The sequence below is a fragment of the Curcuma longa genome, chromosome 11 (genome assembly GCF_044706935.1).
Source record: "Curcuma longa cultivar G26 ecotype Majalengka, Jawa Barat chromosome 11, ITB_CL_G26_1.1, whole genome shotgun sequence".
In the NCBI taxonomy this organism is placed as follows: Eukaryota; Viridiplantae; Streptophyta; class Magnoliopsida; order Zingiberales; family Zingiberaceae; genus Curcuma; species Curcuma longa.
Genome location: NC_133871.1, coordinates 21,126,326 through 21,141,603, shown reverse-complemented (window position 1 = coordinate 21,141,603; position 15,278 = coordinate 21,126,326). Strand labels below are relative to the sequence as shown.

The 15,278-nt window shown below is 39.6% G+C and overlaps 2 protein-coding genes and 1 pseudogene across 2 annotated transcripts; 2 read left to right on the top strand and 1 right to left on the bottom strand.

Annotated features, from left to right (window-relative positions):
• Positions 1-236: 236 nt before the first annotated feature.
• Positions 237-2,030, top strand: LOC141840754 (cytochrome P450 81Q32-like; annotated as a pseudogene).
• A 2,888-nt stretch (positions 2,031-4,918) lies between these two features.
• LOC141841419 (cyclin-A3-1-like) lies at positions 4,919-6,450 on the bottom strand. The gene is made up of 6 exons (XM_074729593.1): positions 6,115-6,450; positions 5,795-6,027; positions 5,521-5,707; positions 5,291-5,440; positions 5,079-5,213; positions 4,919-4,990 (listed from the first exon to the last, which is right to left on the bottom strand). Exons 1-6 carry the CDS (start codon positions 6,448-6,450, stop codon positions 4,919-4,921), a joined length of 1,113 nt encoding a protein of 370 aa, XP_074585694.1.
• A 1,806-nt stretch (positions 6,451-8,256) lies between these two features.
• On the top strand, positions 8,257-15,239 carry LOC141840052 (uncharacterized). The gene is made up of 8 exons (XM_074727934.1): positions 8,257-9,091; positions 12,661-12,747; positions 12,829-12,873; positions 12,963-13,058; positions 13,167-13,268; positions 14,278-14,364; positions 14,585-14,652; positions 14,777-15,239. The coding sequence occupies exons 1-8, from the start codon at positions 8,486-8,488 to the stop codon at positions 14,856-14,858; spliced, it is 1,173 nt and encodes a 390-aa protein (XP_074584035.1). The 5' UTR covers positions 8,257-8,485; the 3' UTR covers positions 14,859-15,239.
• The last annotated feature ends 39 nt before the right edge of the window (positions 15,240-15,278 follow it).

Genomic DNA, 15,278 nt, shown 5'->3' with positions numbered 1-15,278 from the left:
TGTTTAATTGAATTAGAATGACACAAGGGAAAAAGAAATTTATTTTTCATTCGATTTAAACGGATAAAAAAATAACATCCGGATGCCTATTAAGTAAATAGAAAAAAAATTATGATAAAAATCTTTTTACAATTTTTATTTTTGTCCACCCAAATAAACAAAGGCTCAAAGGTTATCTATAGAATTATTTTTATTATATCTTAGCACTTTTTAGCCATTTAAAAAACTAACCAGGATTAGAAAAATTGCTGAAACCACATCTACTACTCGGACCATGGCTGACGGCGCCGCCGCCTTCTCCAATCTCCTCCTCCTCCTCCTCTTCTTCTTCTTCTTACTCGTATCACTTTCGAGACGGTGGTTCACATCGTCCCCCAATAAACCCCCACCGAGCCCGCCGGCGCTCCCCCTCATCGGCCACCTACACCTCCTTGCCCATTCCCCCCTCCACCGCGCCCTCGAAGCAGTATCCTCCTCCGTCGGTCCCGTATCCTTCCTCCGACTCGGATCCCGCCGCGTCCTCCTTGTCTCCTCCGCTGCCGCTGCCGAGGAGTGTTTCACGCGCCACGACCTCGCCTTTGCTAGCCGCCCCGTCGTCCTCGCCGCCAAAATCATCGGCTACGGCAGCAAAACCCTTGGCTGGGCGCCCCATGGTCCGCTCTGGCGCGACCTCCGTCGCATCGCTGCCGTCCACATCTTCTCCCAGGCCGCCCTCCGGGCGTCCGCCCTCCCGCCTCCCGCGCCTCCGCTGTCCGATCGCTCGCGAAGGCCCTTTTCCGCGACTGTGGGCGCGTGGAGATGAAGTCGAGACTCTTCAATCTTGCGTACGATGTGATGATGGGGCTGTTGACGACGCCGGCTGACGAGGATCGCGCGGAGGAGCAGCGGCGATTGAGGATGATGATCGAGGAGACGTTCGCGGAGAGTGGGGTGGTGTGCGCGGCGGACTTCCTTCCGTGGCTTCGGTGGTTAGGTTGGCGGGCGACGGAAAGGAAGCTCCTGGAAATCCAGCGAAAGAGGGATCGATTATTTGGGGAACTTGTGGAACGTCAACGCCGTCAATTGGGTGGCGATGCCAAAGACGCGGCGGCGGCGACCGGTAAGGGGAACGAGGGTAAGACGGCGGTGATCGATGTTATGCTATCTTTGCAACAAAGAGATCCCCAATTCTACACCGACGACATCGTTAAAGGCGTCGTTGCGGTAAGCAATTAACTAAATCAATGACTTCTCCTACTTGTTGAAGATTCAAATTGCTCCTCTGATCCCTCCGATTGAAGGCTCTGCTGTCGGCGGGCACAGACACATCGGCCCTCACCATCGAATGGGCGATGTGCCTTCTGCTGAACCACCCCAACGTGCTCCGAACTGCCAGGGCGGAGCTGGACGCGGAGATTGGCCCCGGGCGCATGCCGGAGGAAGACGACCTCCCCAATCTGCCCTACCTCGACTGCGTCGTCCGCGAGACCCTCCGTCTCTACCCCGTCGCCCCCCTGCTCATGCCCCACGAGTCGACCCAAGACGCCACCGTCGCCGGCTACGCCGTCCCTCGCGGCACCATGCTCCTTGTGAACGCGTGGGCCATTCAGAGGGACCCCTTGGTGTGGGAGGATCCCGAGGCGTTCAGGCCGGAACGGTTTCGAGACGGGGAGAAGGGCGACGGGCTGAGGATGCTTCCGTTTGGGTATGGGCGACGCAGGTGCCCCGGGGAAGGCCTCGCCTTGCGGGTCGTCGGCGTGGCGCTCGCCGCTTTGGTTCACTGCTTTGAGTGGGAGAAGGTGGCGGGGGAGGAGCTGGACATGGCCGAAGGGCCGGGGCTGACCATGCCCAAGGCGGAGCCGTTGGAGTGCGTCTGCGCCCCGCGACCAAAAATGACCCGGCTCCTTTCCCAGCTCTGAATGAGATCGACGTGTCTACGCAGGAACATCAAATCAATCAATGGCGATAAAATCATTGTGTAAATATTAAAACTGATAATGTAAAACGGTAGACAAATATGAAAGTGTTGTATGGTTTGATAATTATATTTTATAAATTAGATAAAAACAAAATAATATCTCATTTTTATTATCGTTAAAATTAGGACGGATTCAGAAGAAAAAAAAAGAAAGTGAGCTAAATTTTTGGTGTGAAAAGATAATTTTAGGTGTGTAAACGGAAGTTTTAGGACGCCTGGTGCACTCCGTCGTGGATCAGAAGGTGCGCAGTAACACTAGCATTAAAAAAAAATATTTTTTAAATTTATGATTTAGTTTAAAAGATAATTTAAATAAATATATTAGTTTCTATTTTTCCCTGAGCTAATCCTTTTTGATCCATCATTTTTAATCGAATTTCATTCGATTTTATTTTTTAATTCGATTTGAAAGGGAGGCATCTGATGGGTTCGTATTTTCTCAAATTGATCTTTTTTGACCCAACATTTCTAATTAGACTTCATTCGATTTTTTAGCCGACTTAAAAAAGGAGACATCTGATGAGGTTCATATGTTTCTCAAGCTTGTCTTCTTTGACCCAGCACTTCGATTTACTCTTTAGTCTAACTTGAAAGGGAGACATCTAATGAGGATCGTATTTTTCCGAGCTTATCCTTTTTGAATCAACACTTTTAATCAGACTTCATTCGACTTCACTCTTCAATCCAACTTAAAAAGAAAACATTTGATGGGGTTTATTTCCTTAGGCATCCTGCCTAACTTTAAGACTTGGAAAGCTAGATATGCCGAACAACGACCTTTGTGCTCAGGTTTCCTATCACGTCGAGTACCCGACTTTAGTATACAAATTGCAAGTTATGTCGAGCACGGGCCTCAGTACTTGAGTTTCCGATTGTGTCGAGCATCCAACTTTATTATGCAGATTACAAATTATGCTGAGCACTCACTCTTGTATCTGATCTTAGTGCTTAGGTATCAACTTACCCCAAGCGCCCGCAATTCTGACTAAAATTTTGATTTACACTAAGCACCTTATCTGGTAGTGGATGTCAAATTTGATTGTCAGAGAGTCTTCTTCTGAATACGTGACACTCAATGAGTAAAAATTAAATAACGGTTGTCGGATTTGAAAGTCCTCTCTACGCCATATAAGGGCCGATGAAAGTAGGTCTCAAGTATGATATTCTTTTTGTGAGCGGAGGCAACTCTTCAATTTGAGCTCTCTTTCATTTCAACACATTTTTTCTTTTTCTTTTTTGCATCTTTGCTAGTCTTTTGTTGGGATCAAGATTGATTTGAACGTTAGAATGGTCACGCGAATAGAATCGATCAAGCCTAATATTATTTTCTTCTCAAGTCACGAGATCTTGTACCTTGGAGAGGCGGGAATCACAACTTTAGAAGAGGAAGAGCTCAAACAAACGAAAACGCATCATCAAAATATGTATATATATAATCAATGTGTAATAAGTTTAGTAGTAAAAGCTTTTTACAATAAGTAATAAAAAAATTTAAAAATCATCCCTGATTAAAAAATATTATTTATAATCTTCTTCATCTACCATAGTAAATCGCAAAGGTTTTAATGGTAGGGCTCTCCAATTCAAATTTAAGAAAATTTAGAACGTCGCTCTCCAAGTTGTACAAACTACATTATTGTTCATTTCTAATTTAGTAAATATTGTTTATATAATATACTCAATCATTTTGTTAATATTTGTAACCATTCAAATTAGTGTAATTTGGCTTTCAAATACAAAGCTAAGCCTAAAATTCAATTACTATGTTTGCATGTAAAGTAAAATGCTCTACCAAATACTTGACTAGAGTTTCAAAATTGCATTAGTGGTTATTAACGTGCTTACATTACGTTGGTTTTTTCACAATTATCCTAAGTCATGTTCACAATATAGATATAAATGTGAAATAAAATTAAATTTCAAATGTCTTCATGCCTTTAAACGGCCATTCGAATTTAAATTGATAAGCTCATTTAACTAATAATTCACATCAAAATATGATGTTCGTGTTCATTCATTTCAACAAAAGATAAAATCTATCGTTCTAATAACCTCATACGATCAACCTCACAATTATTTATAAAAAAATAAATCAAAAAATTAAAATTAATTATTACGAAAGAAAATATTATCTCAAATTCATCAAAATTCAACTTTTATCAATTTCAACAAATTTAATCCGTAATAACCAACTCAATCATGCTCCAAAAACTCTTCCTGCTCATTCATGCACTATATTATGTTAACAAATTCAATTGACGATTTAAGTTTCAGGATTTATTTGCATAGTAGAACAATTAGAGGCCATGCATGAAAAATTAAAATTACGTAGTGGTTTGTAAGAAAGTCGAGGTCTGCACATGAGAGTCGAGGAGCCATGTTACTATTTGCATATTAATTTTTTTTAATATAACTTTTAAAATTTTCGTACAAAGAGACCAACCTGCAAAATAAACTTTACTCCCTCTAACGCTTCTTAATCTTTAATCCCTTAATCTTTTTTAATCTCCTCAACTCCTTAATCCCTTGGTAACATTAAATTATGATGCTGAAGTTGCTTCCGATGATGAGGTGCTATTAAAATCAAGCTCAAAGTTTTTATAAATGAACCAAGATGAACCGCAAACCAAAGGCCATACTAAACCAATCCAAAATCCAATTCAATTAAAATTCTTTTACTAATTAAACTATTGGGTGGGCCTCCTATTCCTATGTTAACCTTGAGATCAAGTAGTGCTATACTCATTCTCCTCTAGTTTAGAAATCATGCTATACTCAAATGAACTTTCCTTAACATTAATTGTTAATTGCAATCGAGAAAAGTGGCACTCATGTATCGGCAACTTCTGTCGAGCTCCTTTCATCTCCAAGTGTAATCTCAATCATATTCTCCCCCAAATCCAAGGCTTGTAGCTCATTGGATGACAAGGGCATGCCAGAGCTCCTTAGCCCTTATGCAAATTATTCCTTGGGCTCATCAAAGTAGATTGCAGGTATCTCAGGAGGAGGAACCAACGTGGATACACACTTGAACTGGCAAAATAAAAAATGCAAAGTTAAGACAGAAGTATTATGGTTAAAATTTGTCTGACTTGACTAATTCCCAGTTAGATAAACTTACCCTGTGTTGTTTGTATTTATCTCTGATAGCCACCAAGTTGGGTGCTTTCTTTTTCAACTGCAAATCAAGTAGAGCTTGGATGCAATCCTTCAGATCAATTGATTTATACCCAGTGCACTCACTTAATTTCTTGTTCTGCAATGTAGACAAACATTAGCTTCGCGGCAGAATTGAGATCTCTAAACCACCTTATATGAAGAATCATATCTTACCCAAGGTTGGTCTTTTGGATTAATAGTGTATCTAGAAACAAAGACAGCGGAAGCAGCAACCATAGATGGCAAAAAGCGAAGGCAGCCATAATCCAGCAAGCTTAATTCAGCAAGATAACAACACAAGAACTCTAATTGAAGAGCTGGATACTGCTTGAATTTGATCAAAGGAATATAAGCAACAACGCCATTTTGGAAATATACAATTCCAAGAGAGAATAAACACTCACTTTATAATCTTCTTCACCAGCCATAGTAAAGCGCCTTAAGAAGGTTTTAGCGGTAGGACTGCCCAATTCAAACTTGAGAAAAGTTAGAACGTCACTCTCCATTTTGACTACCTCTTGCTTGGTATAAGTATTATCGGTGATGTAACAAAAGTCTTCCACACTGGGAGGAGTGATCTCTTCATATTTCCTGCAGTGGTCGAGTACTAATCAATCAACAGATCAATAAAAATTCACAAAGATCCTCACTTGATAGGCAAAGCCCGTCAGCACTTACGAGGCGATGAGCATGGAAGAGACACCAATGAGCTGCAATCTATGCCGGTTTATTGGATTGAAAGAAAGGAATCGATCAATGTACGCGACAGTGAGGTAAATGGTATCAGATACCAGCTTGTATTCCTCTGCCACTTCAACAAGCCAATCTACCAAAATCGCCCTCATGTTAGCTGTGGAATCCTTCTGAACCGTCTCCATGTAGTTCACTACTGGCATCCTCTTCGCCTCAATCTAAAAATCCAACGAAATCAATATCATATTTGCTCAGTTACTTCAGGAAAAAAAAAACGAAGGGGGAAAACTCTGAAGAAGTCAAACCTCCATAGATCTGAGATACTGGTATATATCAGAATCGTAATGCACACAGAGCTGAGGGTCATGGACCTCAGATTCCGCATCCACCGAGGCGGCAATCTCCACTGGAGCAGACTCCAAGGACTGTTCCTTCCTCCCGGGCTTCGATTTGGGTTTGGAAGGGGGAGGGATGGAGAGATCGGCTGCGATGTGGGTGACAGTGTTGGAGGCCGAAGTAATCTCACCCAGAGCAACGCGCTTCTTCTTGGCCGGGCCACGAGGATCCGCAGCGGCCGCAGAAATGGATCTCTTGGCAGCAGCCCGGGTGAGGCGAGGGGCGCAGTTCTCCTTGGCCGCCATGGATGATTGCACTCCCTCGCTCCCTCTTCTCTGACTTTGATGATCGATCTAGGCTTCGGCGGAGCGATCGAGAGATGCGAATGGGGGAGTCAATGCGAGGCGGAACGGGAGGTTGTATAGGAGCGGAGATGGAGAGGGAAACGAAGTCCGCCATTTTTTTGGGGAGCGGTTCGAAATCGAGACGGGAGCAGTGGCGGACTGGCGGTGGGGATTTGGATACGTGATTGGAGAAGTAGGAAAGTTGGAAATCCAACGGCTGATGCGTTCGCGGGATCATTTTCTCACGCTCACGCCCGTCCGATGGCGCCAGGCGCTGTCGGGAAATGGAGGGAACCGCTGCGCGCTTGCTATTTTTAATCTCTTCTCAAATTTTCGAATCGAATGGAAAGTATTAATCGGCGCGTCGAATCGGATCCGGTCCGGTTCGATTTCCCACGACGTGATGGTTCATCCAGATGTCGGCCGGCTGAGTTCGTGGGTAGTAAACTCTTTACGTAGTTGATCCATTGATTCGATCGTGTAGGTCTTGGTTCGTGTTCAATTTTCCGTTTGACTAAATGGATTGGCACAACAAACAATACTCAATTGGTTTGCGGATATAATTGAGTTGAATACGATAGAACTAATTTGTTAAAGTGAAGAAATATCAAATTTCGATGAAACTGAGATAATATTTTCTCTCATTGTAAGTAATTGTAACTTTTTGATTTGCATCTTCATAGATGATCGTGAAACAGACAGATAGGGGTGCAAATGAATCGAACCGATTCGCGAGCTTTTCGAGCCAGTTCAAATAGTATTTGATTCATATTCAAAATTATCGAATTCGAACCGAACTTGAACATGTGCAATAATTTTTTGAGACGAATTCAAATCTATAATATTATTCGTGAGTCGCTCGAATTAAGACATTTTAAACTAAAATTTGATTCAGCTCGAATTAAGGTTCGAATAATTCGAATCGAACTCGAATAATTTAAGGCATTTCGAACTAAAAATTGATTCTGCTCGAATTAAGGTACGAATAATTCGAATCGAACTCGAGCTCGAATCATATTTCGAATCAAACTCGAGCCCAAATTATTGATATTTTCAAATTTCGAATCGAATTTGAATATCATATATATGTTTCGAGCTCAAATTCGAATATCAATATTTTTATATTATTTGATTCGATTCGACTCGTTTACACCCCTACCGATAGAGGGTTTGTAGTTTAATTTAGTGTATACGTTTTGATTTGAGGTGATTAATAGTTTTAAACAGTGCACTATTAGTTAGAAGAAAAAAAATATCTTAGGGCATGGTTGAATTAGTTAATATGGAGTAGATTTGTTAAAGTTGATAAGAATTTGAATCTTGGCAAAGTCGAGGTAATGTTCTTCCTGTAGTGATCAATTATAGTTTTCCGATTTATCTTTTTTTCACACATGATAGATTTATATGTATAAGGCCGCTAGGATAATTTAAATTCCATGATCACGATAGAATTTAAAATAAGAAAAATAATAAAAGGTTTAGAAAATACATTAAACAATGCAATAAATAAATAAATAATGAAATTTAAATTTGGTTTTATTGTCTATGGATGCACCTTTTGTTATTTTTAGTATTTAACATTCAGGATAAATTTTATAATTTTATTTATTAATTAATAAAAAAGAAATATAAAATTTTTGTTAGATTTAAAATTTTGAATTTTAGGATTGATTAATCAATTTAAGTAATTATTATCATTATTCTTCCTTTAAAAAACACAGAGACTTTGTCGCAATAACTTACTTTTGTAGTAGAACAGAAGACGGTTTCCAATTTGCTATTTCTGGACTCCGGCGGCGGCCCACTTTTCGTCGACGGTTACTGCGGCGCTTGTGCCGCCAACGGTTTTAGGTAACCTCGCGGCTCGCGGGGTTTCTCTCTCTCTGTTTAATAATTTAGATCGAGGGGACGCGTTTCCCTTGTTCGAATCTGACAGTAAACCCTAAGCCTGCGGCTTCCAACTCCCTTTCGGCCTTCGCCGCCAATCGACGCCACCATGCAGGCGACAGCGTCGGCTCACCGCTACCACCTCTTCTCTCCGCTCTCCTCCCCTTCGCTCTCCATCTCCCTTCCCTTTGCGAAACCTTCAACAATTCGGCTTCGAAATCCGGCCGCTGCCACCGTCCGCATGAGCCTCCGGGAGGACGGGCCCTCCGTGGCGGTTGTGGGTGTCACGGGGGCTGTAGGTCAGGAGTTCCTTCGCGTCCTCTCTGACCGCGACTTCCCCTACCGGAACATCCGCCTGCTCGCCAGTCGCCGCTCCGCTGGGAAGCAGCTTACCTTTGAGGACCGGAAGTATACGGTGGAGGAGCTCCGACCAGAGAGCTTTGACAGGATTGACATTGCTCTCTTCAGTGCAGGTGGATCGATCAGCAAGGAGTTCGGTCCGGTGGCCGTCGAGAGGGGCTCTATCGTGGTGGATAATAGCTCGGCGTTTCGGATGGATCCTGAGGTGCCTCTTGTTATCCCGGAGGTAAACTCTGAGGCAATGGCCCATATAAAGATCAAAGGAAGGTCTGGGAAAGGAGCGCTCATTGCTAATCCTAATTGTTCGACCATTATTTGTCTCATGGCTGCTACTCCACTGCATCGCCATGCCAAGGTAACATCATTTGCTCGAAATTTAATTTTGGCTTTAATTTTGCTCTGTAGCCTTATGTATTCTCGCTGATTCTTGGACATTTTTCCCCATCTAATAGTGTTGTCTAAGCTCCTTTTTTTAACAGTCCTTTACCTGAGTTCATAGTTTGCCAATTTTGATCTCCAGGTTGTATGAAGAAAACAACTGGAAGAAAAAAGAAACTTCTTTTGGATGTGTTTTTTGTACAGAACAATTTTCAGTTATTGATGTGGTTATGCCATTTATATTACAACTAGCATTAGGGAGCACGACTTTTCTTGTGTCCATATCACATGGACTATGGATTCTCTCCTAATTTATGTTTCATGCTCTTTCTTCCCCTTTTTTTGGATATCACTTTTTTTCTGTCATTTATACGCTAGATTTTTTTATTTTTTATTGTTTTTATAAATCAAGGGTTTTACCTGCTCTTACTTCGCAGAACATGGCATTGTGAGGTTGGCAATATTTTATGAAATTTCCCTAATTCATTTTCATTGCGTTCTCCTAAAATATTTAGAAGATGGAGGCACCCCTTGCTATGTTAAAATTGTTCATCCTCCATCCTTACTGTCTTGTCCACGCTTTAACTCACATTCCATGGTAAAACCAGTTCATGTGCAAAATGCACTTGCTAATTTAAGTAATGTATGCTAGGATCATTTTGCATCTAGAGGTGGATGGGGGATTGGGAGGAGGGGGGGGGGGGGGGGGGGGGGGGGGGGGGGGGGGAGCGCATGACCAAAAAATTAAAATTCCTTTACCTTGCAAATCCAAATGCAAATATTAAATGTAGACAATATGCAAAACTAAAAAAGAGAAATCACAAACGGTAATGGGAATGCTTTACATGGTTCAGACACGGCCTAATGATTCTTTAGGTGGATCAAACCTAAAACAGTAATGGGATAGCTTCTAGTTGGAATCAATCGATTTGAATGTTCAATAGTTGATTGTTATCCAAATAAGATAACCTTATCAACCAACTAGTCTTGCATCTAGTCGACTGATAACATTTCAAATCAACTCAATATGCATTTAGTTGACTAAGTTGGATAAGATCATAAGCTTACCTTCTAATGACTTTTATTTTTAATCGACTACATAAGAATCTAGACAACTAAATCATGTTCGACTAATACTCATGACAGTCGACTTAGCTAGCCAATTCTGTAAGTTTATCTATCCAATGGTCGCATGAGTTAACTCAAGTGACATTCCAGCCAACTCAAATCAGCCAAAAACTAAGTCTTTACTTGAACATAAGATTTTAGTCAACCAACTAATTGACTAAGAATTATAGACAAACATTAGTCAACTGGATCTCTAATTTTGCTCAATTTACACCTTGTAAGCCCTTGCAATCTTCCAAGGTCAAGCTCATGCTTACATTACAACCACGAACTCAGATTCCCTTGTGGAAGTCTCTTAATGCCAAAGGTTACAAGTCACACAATCTCTTACAACTCATTGTCTTCTGGTTGTCACAACTTTACGTAGTCCAAGAGTTCACCTTCCATCAAGTCTTAAGTCCCTCAGGTGTACTAAGCCTATGGTCTGCTCCATACGTCATCCTTTACTATCACTTACAAAGTCTACCTCTTGTGACTCTCGTCAAAGCTATCAAACCAACTCCAATCTCTTTGTTTTGCAGTCCTTTAGATATCTCATACCACTCTAGCAGATCGTGAACCTCTTAAGCCTTGAGCGAAACCATCTTGGTCGTACCAAGGCAACATCACAACTCCACCTCATCTAATCACAAGCTCTGTGAGCTTCATATGCACGTTATCAAGTTCCTGCAAACTCCACTTACACGTCAGCAACACAAGCTAAAACCTAACTTAAATTCCTTTGTCAAACACATCAAAGCATGTTGGTTGAACACGGCCACTCAAGCATGATTGCACAAACAACATATACTATGTGTTGGTATCCTTTTTATAGGTTATGCTTGATCTTTGGACACAATTGTGATTCCGAGGGATCACTCAAAGATGTTTATATGCACCTTGTATGATATTCATAGAAATAGAATGTCAAGCCTCATTGTGTGAAATATAGTAGTGTATTGGGATTGTTCTATATGAATTATATTGGAATGAACTATTCTAGGGATATTCTATAGAGAAGTGATTGATACTAGTGTTTGATGTTTATTATCATGTAAGTTTTTTTTTACATCCTGATAAACATACAATAAAGACCATCATGGTTTTAGATAATTTCGTTTCTTTTCTTTTTTGTCTTTGTAATTAAAACTCCGAGAAACGCTTTTAAAATGGTTTTGATATATACTCGGGCGCCCAATAAATGTCTCAATTAAGTGATGTGAGACCATGGTGAATATGCACATTAACAGAGGAAGAGGTAGATCAAAGAAGACTTGGTTAGCAATAATAAAAGAGGTTATAATTCATTTGAATATAGATAAGAATATAGTAGGGGATCGAGCCTAATAACGTAAGATGATCCATATAATCGACTTCATTTAGTGAGATAAAGGCTTTGATTGTTGTTGTTATTTACTTTTTTTTGGAAGTTAATATTATCCAATCTAAAAACTTAGCTGAAGTTGGAAAAATAATGTACCAATTAATTGATTCAATGGATACTCACTACAATTGTTTTTACAAGAATGAGGGAGCAAGAGTTATTGTTTGCACTATTCTTTTGCTATTAATATTATTAATTACTATTATTAAATTAGTGAAAGTGTAAACTTGTTTGAAGTAGGGTTTGGAATGATAAAATTTGAATTATACGTGGAATCTTAGCATAGCCCCTCCTCAAGGAAAAAAGTAGATTTTGTAGAACATTTTAATTCTAGTATCAAACATCTAGTGGGCAGGGAAAACAATTGATAGGGAGAGGATAAAATGCTATATCCTTCATTTGTGCTTCTTTGGAGGGAAGAGACACCTTTCCCAATGTTTCCTTGGATAAAAGGAGGAAAATTTGAGTTTGTGAAAATGATTTTGTAAAAACATCAAAAACAAAAATCCGTTGAATAAAAACATCATTTTGAATTTTTTCCATCGCTAAATATCATCCCCGCCCAAATTGGGTGCTCAATTTTGGTGAAACAATTTGGTCAAAACTAGGGGATTCTTTACCACTGATCTCTTTACGAGCCCTCCTGAGGAAACAGAGGGAAAGGTGGATTCCATCCATCTTTCTTTCCTGAAGAAACACACTGTCTCAGTAGATTGGCTATTACAATTAATCCTAGATGGTTGATGTAAGGGGGACATTTTCATTATCAGGCACGCTATGCTGAATGAGAACATCTTTTTGTTGCAGATTTCTTTATAGGTATAATCATGAAAATTGATTGATTCTTTCTTTACTCCAAGGATTTCCTATGGTTGCCCAACTGAATTTTTTTTTATTGAATGTTTTTGGAATCTATTGAATTGGTATTCAGCAAATGATTTAAGTTTAATACAACTGTTTCATTTATTAAAAGTTTAAATCTGATCATTAGAATTTGTCATTTTTCATAACCAAGCATTGAGTGGAAAAATTATATCCTGTTCTTTTGGCTGTAGGTCGTTAGGATGGTTGTCAGCACCTATCAAGCTGCTAGTGGTGCAGGTGCTGCTGCCATGGAGGAGTTGATGCAGCAGACTCGTGAGGTCTTTGTTTTGTTTAAAATTTTATGCAATCATCTTGTGACCTGCCATCCTTATTACATTATAATCTTTGTTTATTTGTAGGTCTTGGATGGCAAAGAACCTACCTGTAAAATCTTTAAGCAGCAGGTTGCTTGTTGTCACTTTTACTCTGGAAAATATGTTCAAGGGGTTGATTAGCACCAGATTTTGATTCATCTAAGTTTCTCTTTGTGCAGTATGCTTTTAATTTGTTCTCACACAATGCAGCAGTTCTTTCTAATGGCTATAATGAGGAAGAAATGAAACTAGTGAAGGAAACACGAAAAATTTGGGCAAGTGCTTGGGTGTTATTCACGATCACCTTTTAGAATATTTTCGTATTTTAGATGGAATTGTTTGTTTCCTATTATAAACTTGTTTAAAGAATGTATTTTCTCCAGAATGACAAGAATGTCAAAGTATCTGCAACTTGCATTCGAGTTCCTGTGATGCGTGCACATGCAGAAAGTGTGAATCTTCAATTTGAGAAGCCTCTCAGTGAGGTCAGTTAAATAAACATCTCAAAGGAAAACATTACCAAGTCTTGCTTGTGATTCTTTGTCATACTTTGCTAGATGATTGTTCTACAAAAATTTTTAGTCTGACACATAAATATCTAGAACTATTAATATTTTTATTTATTATGTTTGGCATTCTTTGTTATTGCTAAATCATTCTTTTTTTGTTGGTTTGCTTTCCAATAATTCTGAATTTCCAACAGTAGGTTCTATTGGTATGCACCATTTATTGCATGTACAGTTATATCAGTATACGTAATAATTCTCATGCCTTGGATCAATAAAGTATGCATACTGTGGCCTAATATGTACTTGTTCTGTCTGTCTTGGACATACTGTACCCTCATTATCAGATTGTATAAAAGTAATCACTCTTCTATATCTATATTTTCCTTTATTCCGCTACTTACTTGGGGTCGTCGATTCCAAAACATGTTAGCACTCCTTGTGTAATTTATAACAAAAAGACGGGGCTTTCAAGGTTATTCTTGCCCAGAATAATCTACACTTCCATGCTTTCTTATTTGTTGGCATGATTAATTAATTGTTTCTCCTAGATTGTTGTTGATTTAACATGAAATTGAACTTGATTATGGGAAGAAAATTGACTAATTTCTGTTTGTGTTTTTTATTTGGAGTTCATTTATTTTTTACTTGTGAGACCCTTAGAGGTGCAAGCATTCTTCTAGAGTTGATAAATTTTGGCATCATCTTTGTCCTCAATGATTCTACATGGTAGCTAGCACAAGATACTATCTTTGCCCCCACTGTTAGCATTAATGGGCCTTCAATCTGTGCCATGTTTCCAAATCCCTTAAGAACATAGCCCTAGCATTCTTGTTAAGAACATAGCCCTAGATAGATGTCATGTATGTTGAGGGTTCTCCTTTTGAACAAGTAGGAACTAGTTGTTGTGGTGCATTTGCTATATCACATTGCTTGACTGCTTGAAATGCATTCCTCCTCCAATATTCTGAAGTTTTATTGCATACAGGATACTGCTAGGCGCATTCTGGAGGGAGCCGCTGGTTTGGTAGTTGTAGATGACCGACATTCCAATCGGTTCCCTACGCCTTTGGATGTTAGTTTCCCTCTTTCTACTTCTTTTACTAATGTGTCATGGTATATAAAAGCTAGTAACTATATTGCCTGTCTGCACTTGCCATCTAAAATGTTTTGAATAAAAACGAACAAATAAAATTGCTTCTCACTTCTCATCTAAACATTGTTTAGCTGCATTCCCCGTTTTAATTAAATAATTGATGCCATTTAAGTGCCCTGCTAAAACATCCATGTTCCAGGTATCAAGCAAAGACGATGTTGCGGTAGGACGTATACGTCAGGATCTGTCTCAAGATGGCGATCTTGGGTAATATATCCCGTTACATTATCCTCTACTGCTATTAACGTGATTTACCCTATCAGAAACAGATTATTGTTAGCCTTTTTAATGTTATCTATTTATACTATGCACTCATTCAAAATCACAACAGATTGGACTTGTTTGTCTGTGGAGATCAAATCCGCAAGGGTGCCGCTCTAAATGCTATCCAAATTGCCGAAAAGCTGTTGTAGACGTGCCTGCTCATTTAACCTGATGTTTAGGCATTTCCTTTGAGGCGTCTTAGTGGAGGGATGGTAGCACCATTTTCTTCCCCCAGCTTGAGTCAATTTATCTCAAATTTAATTACGTTATGGTAAATGCTATCCAGATTGCAGAAAAGCTATTGTAGATGTGCCTGTTCATTTAACCTGATGTACAGGCATTTTCTTTGAGGCGTCTTAGACTCTTAGTGGAGGGATGGTAGCAATTTTTTTTTTTCGCAGATTGAGTTAATTTATCTTTAATTAAATTACGTTGTGGAGAAGACCAATATTGTGGTATAAGACGATCAACTTATACATTGTTAGACAGTAGTAATTTGCAACGATAGAATAAGAATATTTTGGTTGAAATACTGAATGGCTTTTTTGGTTTTCTTTATCGGACTCGAA